The 9083-nt window shown below is 35.5% G+C and overlaps 1 protein-coding gene across 1 annotated transcript; it reads left to right on the top strand.

Annotated features, from left to right (window-relative positions):
* Nucleotides 1-1605: 1605 nt before the first annotated feature.
* Nucleotides 1606-2047, top strand: LOC128092957 (uncharacterized). The gene is made up of 2 exons (XM_052708192.1): nt 1606-1822; nt 1860-2047. Exons 1-2 carry the CDS (start codon nt 1669-1671, stop codon nt 2045-2047), a joined length of 342 nt encoding a protein of 113 aa, XP_052564152.1. The 5' UTR covers nt 1606-1668.
* Nucleotides 2048-9083: the final 7036 nt, after the last annotated feature.

Here is a 9083-nt window from a genome sequence, read left to right as displayed (position 1 = left end):
AACTGTTGCCATTTTTCCACTAACAGAAGAGAAGAAGAAGACGAAAAAAAGTTGTGGGAAATTGCGAGGGTGCAGCAGTGCGAGCACACAATTTATACAATGCACATAAAATTCTACTTCCTTCCGACTTTTCCCTCGCTCTCTTTTGCCGGCTGGGTGCTGTGTCACTCACTTGAGTTTTTCTCGTTTTGGAAAAAACTGTACAAGCCACATTTGCCACGCAGTGCTGGCTGCTGGGCTTGGAGTGCGCAACCAACTGGCAATAACAATCGGAAAAACAGTCAGGAAACAGAAAGAACAATATGCAAAAATCTATGCGTTTTTTTCAGGGGGAGTTTGGCAAGTGTTGAACATAGTTTTAATAAATTGATAATAAAGCAATAATCGTGCATCATTTAGCAAACATCTCCAACCATTATTCGGCACGTTAAATGCTTCTCAACTTCCCGAAAATATTTCAAACTCTAACTGAGCAGTGATGGATCCCACTCCAGCTAAAAAATTTCAGATTGTGGAAATTTCCATTTGGGAAAAGTTTTGGCCAGCAACGTCAGGAAAAAAGGAGCAACCATCGAAGTGAGGCGATATGGAAAATAGAGATTCTATTGAGAGTTCCAGGATGGGACGGGTCAGCTCTTGAATCTTGGAAATCATTTCAACTTGATGAGCAGTTTTCGGCCTGATTGATTTGGTTTCTGATATTTGCTAAAGATTTCTGCATGACTGCTCGAAATGTGTCAAATTGCTGATATTGGTTGATTTGTTGTTTGGAGAAAAGCTTCGAAGATTTTATTAAATGTTTGATTAAGTTTATTTTTATTCATGAATTATCATGAAACGTACTGTTAATTTCAAGTAAATAGGTTTATGAGTTCCCTTCAACTAAACAAACTTAAAAATTATCCATAAATTCTGGTAACTTTTGAAGTCCATCTGAAAACTTTTAATTGATCAAATTATAGTTTTTCAGAGTTTCCAACACGCAATAAAAAAAGTCGTGCAAATTTACCGAAAGGTCCGTTTGACACCAATTTTCTATATCATCACGATATCAATGGAAGAGGTTCCTGCGTTTAAAATCATTTCAAACATGATAAAACCAGTTTAAAATATTTTAAGTTATTGTGAAATTTCAATTTAAAGAACCATCAATTGAAAAGTTCTAAAAATCCATATTGAAAGTCCCTTAAGCATTAGTTAGAAGTAAAAATTTCAAAAATATTTTGTAGATTGTAATTTTTTTCAAATGTTTTGTATCTCAACATTGATAATCAACGAATTGCCAAGCTATCTTCCTTTGAAAAACAAAATCACAAAAAAGGAGTAATTGGACACTTAGAAAAAGCTTATTTTATCAATATTTAATTTTTGCAATTCTTTATCCCAGTCTCAGCAATAAATTGTATGATTTTGAATATCAAAACCGTAGTTTTTTTTTAACAACTTTCTTAGCTATTCAAAAATAAATCACAAAAAGAACAAACATGGGCACGATAGAAAAAAACAAAGATATTCCTGTTTTTACAATAAAAAGGCTTTTTTTTTCAAAGCTTATTTTTATTAGGTCCTTTTAGGTGCTGTGACCAGGTTAGGACCGAGGATCAATAGTACAAAAAATAAAAAAAATAATAATAAAAAAATCGTCTTAGATGATCATTTTCTCGTGCCATGTGTCAGCAAGTGTGCGATCACATCAATCTGTTCCTCGGGTGTCTTGCACTGCCTCAAGCGAACTCTGTACTCTCGGAAAATGGACCACAGCTCCGACTCGCTGTACAGCTTCGGTTCGCCTTGATCCTCCTTCGGGGTTGCACCGGCGCCGGCGCCAGTATTATCTGGACTTCTTCCTGCGGGACGAGGATGCTTTTCTTCCGTCCCGACGGACGGCACCGCTCCAGGTAGCGGAGGAAAATCCGCCGCGGTGAACGCGGCTCCTGCCGGAGTCTGTTTGTCCTTCTTCCATGCTGGCGGCTTCGGCGTGGACGCCTGCTGCCTCGACTGGATGAACTGCGCACGTTTGGGACAGCTGCGGTCCAGACCCTCGTGAGATCCAGAGCAGTTGACACACTTCTTGGCTTCCGTTTCTTCTGCTTTGCACTTTTCCGTGCTGTGGGCACCCCCACAGCTGCTGCACCTGGGCTTGAGATGGCAGTTACTGGTTCCGTGACCGAACTGCAAGCAGTTCTTGCACTGGGTCACGTGCGGTTCTTTGTTGCGGTAGGCCACTCACCGGACGACGACTGGTCCCACTTTCTTCACCTTGCTACTCAACTCCTTGATACTGGTGTGCCCCTTGGGGAAGAGCACAATGAAAGGCGTCTCATCGATGGCGGGAAGCTGCTGCTTCCGCCTGATGGCGTGTACTGCCAAGACGTCCAGCTGATGTTCCGTCTTGAGCAGATCCTTGACGTAATCCGGTTCCGCGTTCGGGAGACCTCGCATTACTACCCGGTGCGGTCTCGCACTGCGCTTTCCGTGCGTGTAGAACTGCACCTTGTTCTTCTTCAGGTGAGCTTGCACCGTGTCGAAGTCGTCGCTCGAGTAGCACGTAATTTTGGTGCCGTTCCGCGTCAGTTTGTGTTCCGGCTGGACATCACATGTCGACATCACCTTCGCATGGCGGGCGAAGCTCGTTTCTTTCACCACCAGCGGCGGCTGCTTCTTCTCCCCGGCCGACTTGCCGGGTGCTAGTACCACGGGGGTGGTTTTTTCTGCTGCTGGGTTCGCATTGTTGTTGTTGTTGCTCTTCTCCGCTAGCGGGCTGAACTTGTTGTTGCTGAGCAGTTTCTCCACTTCCTGGCCATTGCCGTCGTTGATCTCCTCCTTAGCCTTCCGGCGCCGAACCTTGATCACGGAACGAAATTCGCCCCCGTCCTCTCCTCCTCCTTCGGAGTCTTCCACCTCCATGCCCGTCACCGCCTGCTTTTTGGGTTGGAACCCGTCCGGTTTCTCCCACACACTTTTCTTCATGGCCGCGTTCCAGTAGAACGGCCTTCCATCCTCAGCTCTATGCTCCGTCCACTCACTCTCCGCCGTCGCGGCCACCGCCGTGGCCGTCGGCGAAAGTTAAAAAAAAAACACCGTCAAAAACGATAAAATAGGCTTCAAATGGCTAAAACATAAAAATTATGAATTTCATCACAACAATTGTATGATTCTTTTCAATTTCAAATTCAACATTATATTTCAAACTGAAAACATTTTTTTTTTTGGATAATATTTGTATTTTTCTTTTAAATCGAAGCTTAGCGGCATTTTTCCCGCTCTGCTTGATGGTTCAGAAAAGGCAGACCTTTTTCCTTAAAAATGTTGAAAAATTAAAAAAAAACACGGATTTTGATTTTTTTTGCATAAAATAGTTTATTTAAAATTCGGCCTTTTCCATCTTAAAGTTCATATTAAAAGTTTTCATCTATAACTAAAACTTTGCTGAAGACACCAAATCGATATAAAAATCTTCCAATAGTTAAAATTTTTCGAATGTTTTAAAAATATTGAAAAAGGAGGATAAATATACGAAATTTACATAATTTAAACATTAAGGGGACAAAACAAGAAAAAATACCTTCCATGGTATAAACATTTAAATAAAACGACAGTTGATAAAAGTATTATATGACAGTACAGTTGTTTTGAAGTTATAAATTGTCTAAAAACTAAATAGAGTTAGGAAAATGTTTTTCTACTTTTGATAGTACTTTTTTTTGAAAAAGTTCTCATACTGTACTGTACAACGAAATGATACAAAAATTCAAATATTTTTTAGCTGGTTCACTTATGATCAAAATTACTATAAATACAGTAAATAGAATTTTATAATGTGTTAAGATTATTGCAAGTAAAATTTTATAGAAATTTAGTATTTTTCAAAAAATAATTGTTTCCGTAATTTTTTGAGCCGAGCATAAACATAAAAATATTGCAATATAAAATTTTGAAAATAACGAAACATTTTTAAAAAATGTTCTTTTTCGATTCAAAATTTTATTTTGCATCTAAAAATGATTTTTTATTCAAAAATTGATAACTTTGGTACAAGATATGTATTTTGGAAATTAAACTTTTAGTGAAAAAAAAACAATAAATCTAAAAAAATAGCAAAATTCAACAAGAAAAAAAACGAAAATGCGGAAAGTTTCTGATATTAATTTTAGCTTCTGAATATTAGCCAATTCTAACGGTGGACTTGAACAATAAAAAATTTAATCAAAATTTGAGGAATTATATCAAAACTGTGTTAGACAAAATTATAATGTATGGTTTGATTAAAAAAATAATAAATTGTATTCGAATCGCTGCAAAATTTTACTAAGTTTCACTTTTATCATTGAAAATTCACTTCCAAAAGATCAAAAATAATTAAGTGCATTTATTTTTTTAATTTGTTGTAATGAGTCCAATTATACTGAATTTTTGAAAAGCAACGTAAAAGGTAAGCTTTGGAGTAATATCAGCTAATTGCACTGCTATTTTAAGGAAATTCTGAAGCTTTTTGATATTTTTTAACACTGAATGACATAAACCTTGAAAAATATTTCCGACGGCATTTTGGAGATTTAATTAACAAACATATTCTTTTTAGCGATGAATTGGAAAATTGGATTTATGATAGAAAATTTTGTAATTTTTTTAATGCTTATAATATAATAATTGAAAAAAAAGTCAAATTATTTTTCTTCATATTTCTTCTCTCAATACATATTAAGAAAATCAGACCGAAAAGATTATTAACAAAAATTCTGAAAATTTATTTGACTAGTTCCATTTTTAAATTATTAAATTTCTTTAACGGTGCACATCAACCAGAGCTTTTGCACCCAGATTTTTGTTACAGATATTTTAGTAACTTCAAAACTACGGGTACTACCGAAATATTTTTTTATTCGTCCCCTAAACCATTGTCCACAAAGTAATTCACAACATAGTTTGACTAATTTTACATTTCCGTTGTTGCAGGATTGGGTCCGTAAGTTTGACAATTTTGGAATAAGAAGACAACAACTTCCTTCGTTGCTGTGCACCCTTAAAAATCCAATAATTACATTAATTACTCATTAGTTAATTTTAATTACTCTAATTACCATTAAGTACTTAATGTACAAAATAATAAATGAATTACTGAATCACATGCTTAAAATCGATGAAACAAAAAAAATATTTTCCAGTCTCAGGCCTTACTCGAAACCCTTCATAAGGGCATATTAATAATTTCATATTCGAAATTATTCTTTATGAGTTAACTCAAATTGATACGAAAAGTAAAACAATAACTTCAAAACAAAGCATCAAGCATCCCAAATTGCTTTTTTTCGCAATAAAAAAAGAAAATAATCCTCCTCTCTCAACCTCCTTAATCACCCTCTCATCCGGTACCGAAAAAGAATGCCAAATTTTCACCCCGTTTAATCTATGCACACACAAGTCCCAGAAAACGATTAATCATTTTTTCCACCCCCTGCGTTATGGCTTTTCCGCGACGTCGCACAGCAATCTCAGTGCCTCATTCCAAGAGTTTAAGCGTAGAAAAAAATTGAAAACCTAATCACCATCAGCAGCAGCAGCCTTTCAGCGAAATTTCGCAGAACATGCCAAAAATTTGCTAAATCAATTCCCTCTCGATACGCGATATGATATAGAGATGATGGGGGGAGAAGGGTAGGAAAAGTCTTCATCACATGGTGACAATCTTCTTTTTCTTGTTGAAGCTTGCGAGGAAATGGGGAAAAACCTGCATTTTTTTTTAATATGTATTAAAAATGATTTTTCGTCATCGTCGTTTTTATGAGCGGGGATCGAAGCGTGCTGTAATGTAGAAGCAGCTTATTTTTTCTTTTTCTGTTGGGAAAATGAGAAATATGGTATTTAGTCAATTTTCATACGAGATAAGGGAAGTGCCTTTGGGGAGAAAGAACTTTGGAGCGAAACTCGACATGTGTTAAGAGATGATTTTGTGGAAAAAATCGTGACAGTTACACGACCGTGATACGGTTCTGGAGTAGGGTGAATAAATTAACCCTCAAACTTTCATTTTGGGAATTCATCGTCAAAATTGTGATAAATTTACTAGTCTATAGATTTTTTCACAATTATAATTTCAAAAACAAAAAAAGCTACTTAATGAAAAAATCCCTAATTAGACTACGTCACATAAGGGTTAATAATCACAATAAAAACTCACCCATGTGACCATAAGAAGGATTTTACTTCCCCCCATCCCAAACTTCCCTCCCCAAGTTCACCAGCAAATCCGGGCTCCTGGTGGTTCGGAGTGAGCTGACCAGTTATAATTTATAGCTCCCTAATGGGATTGTGTGCGAACATGGACAAGAACATAATTTTCCAACCCTATTTTCTTCCACGTGGCCATTGCCAGTGGCTTACTCAAACAATGAATATGCGGTTGGAATTTCCCTCGGGTTAGAGACAGCCAGAGCAAAAAAAGGGGTGAAAAATTTCCTTTTCTTGTGCACATGTAATGGAGCTAATACTGAGTGACAATTAAATCGCTGTTAAATGTTTACCGAAGGATTTTCGGGGGTGCATTAGCGTGGAGCGTGGATTTTGATCTTGTGAAACCAGAAACCGTTTTTTAAGACACATCAAAAGTAAAAATTGTTGGTTTCAACATTTTATTGATTTTCTAATAAAATACAAAATGTCAAGGTTTACGAACGCAAAGAAAGCGCAAATTTTGAGGAATTAAGAGTTTTAATTCGGGTTTTTTTACGAAAGAATTAAAATATCGTGACATGACAATTACAGTAAATTTAAATTTCACGAAAAAAATCAAAACAAAATAAAAAATATTATCCACTGACAAAAAATGTTTATGGCACATCATTTCCAATGAGTTCAATTTAATGCAATTTTATAGAAATTTCATTAGATGAATTCACAATTTAGTTATCCAAATTTTACAGAAATTTCAAAAAATTATTCCATCTTCAAAACGAAAAACATCCTAAACTTAATAATGACCATAAGTTGAACCGATAAAAAAAATTGAAATAAATTCAAATATCACCCCTGAAAAAAGGACATTTGAGTATTTTAAAAAGTTTAAATTTCAATTTAAGGGTGCACAGCAAGTTGTTGTCTTCTTATTCCAAAATTGTCAAACTTACGGACCCAATCCTGCAATCACGGGATTGTAAAATTAATCAAACTTTGTTGTAAATTACTTTGTGGACAGTACTTTAGGGGATGAATAATAGTAGTTTATGCAACAAGTTGCAAAAAGAGGATTTTTTCAGCACGAGTCGTACATTTATCCAACGAGGTTCACCGAGTTGGATAAATACGAAGAGTGTCGAAAAAATCAAGTTATGCAACGAGTTCCATACAAATTTTTTTGCAATTCCGAAAAACACCCATTGAGTGAAATTTTATGTCAAATTTTCATGTATTTTGTCAATAAATCGTTTGAATCAAAAAAATGTTGAAAAGTGTTACTTTTCGAAACAAGTGCTGAAAAGTTCAACTTTTCAGCACCCATTTCAGTGCTGAAAAGTAGAAATTTTCAGCATTTATTTTGAAAAGTGTTGCTAATCGATTCTGTTATTTTTGGTACAGAAAACTAGACTATTTCGTTGATCGTGCAAGCAGTGGTGATGGGAAGATGGATTTTTGTGGTGCTCTCTTTGAGCTGTGTTCGTGTTCATGTTCGAGTCATGCATGCAGTGGAGGGTCATTGTGCTAATGAATATTATTGCGCGTCAGTAGGCAGTGCCGGGATGATGGTGTTATCGTCGTGTTCGTTTTGTAATGTATTTGTATTAAAATCTAGCATGGCTTTTTGTGGTGATGGTATTGTTTTGGTGGTGGTGGTGATGGTGCTAAAAAAAACAAACGTTCAATTTACTAACATTAAGTCCAAAACCTCCCTACAAACATCTATACCACTAGGTGACGTAGAGATCTCTGCGCAATCTAGATAGATGTTTACTAACATACCTTCCAATCCCCGAGGTTAGCAAGGTACCGGCCAGGAGCCCCTTATCTTACTGGATAGTATTACACGCTCATCTAAAGATGAAAACATGGTATCTCCCGTGTTGGAATATTGTAACCGGATGAAAGTCTAGTGCTATCATACGTTTAATTACAGTTAAACAGCAAGATAAGCGTTGTGCAGCCATCCGGAATTGTGCGACCTTTATTGCTAATGCTATTGCTAATGCTAGAAAAGTTGGCTATTTCGTTGTTCATGAATGAAAGGAAAAGTAAGCAGTTTCACGATGGAATTGCAAAAAAAAATATTTCGATAGTACCCGTAGTTTTGAAAATACTGAAATGACTGTAACAAAAATCTGGGTGCAAAAGCTCTCGATGATGTGCACCGTTAAACAGTTTTATAACATTTGGTATTGATCATTCCAGAAAATAATAATTTATTGCAAAATTCTAAACAAATTTTGTTTCAGCAAATATTTTATTTTCAACCTCATTGAAACAAAATCTAAATGTATAACCTTATTTTTTTCAAAATTCCTTTCAAAAATTTACAAAGATTTTAAAATTTAATAGCTCAAGCTACTTTGCGTTTCCTTTAAAATGGTCGTTCTTTCACTTTCATTTTGAATTATTCTATGCGGCCGTTGTGAATATTTTTTGAAGTTTATGTCCGTCAACTCCAACCAAAGTCGAAAAAATATAGTAAAAATCAAATAACATACCACGGTTTCAACATTTATGTTTTTAATGCATTATTCACCTACCCAGTTGTTTTCTTCCCGAACAGACGGTAATAACTAAATTCATGCCATTTCAATAACAAATACTGTTAAAATATCAGAAAGTGTAATATTCTTGAAAAATCCATTTTTGCATAAGAGTTCAATAACAGTTTATATTATCATAACAAAATTTTTTGTCGGTCTGATATTGATTGAAAGCCAGAACAACTTGGGAATAACATTTGTTGTTATGGAAGAACAACTCCAACTGTTATTGGGATGATCGGATTAGTTGTTAAAATAACAAAAAATAATAACAAAGATTTGTTCGAAGAATAACGTAAAATGTTATTAGTCTGTTATAACAAGAACACTCCAATAACAAAAAAATCATAACGGCGAATAACA

The sequence above is a fragment of the Culex pipiens genome, chromosome 2 (genome assembly GCF_016801865.2).
Source record: "Culex pipiens pallens isolate TS chromosome 2, TS_CPP_V2, whole genome shotgun sequence".
NCBI lineage: Eukaryota > Metazoa > Arthropoda > Insecta > Diptera > Culicidae > Culex > Culex pipiens.
This window is presented reverse-complemented; position numbering and strand designations above follow the sequence as displayed.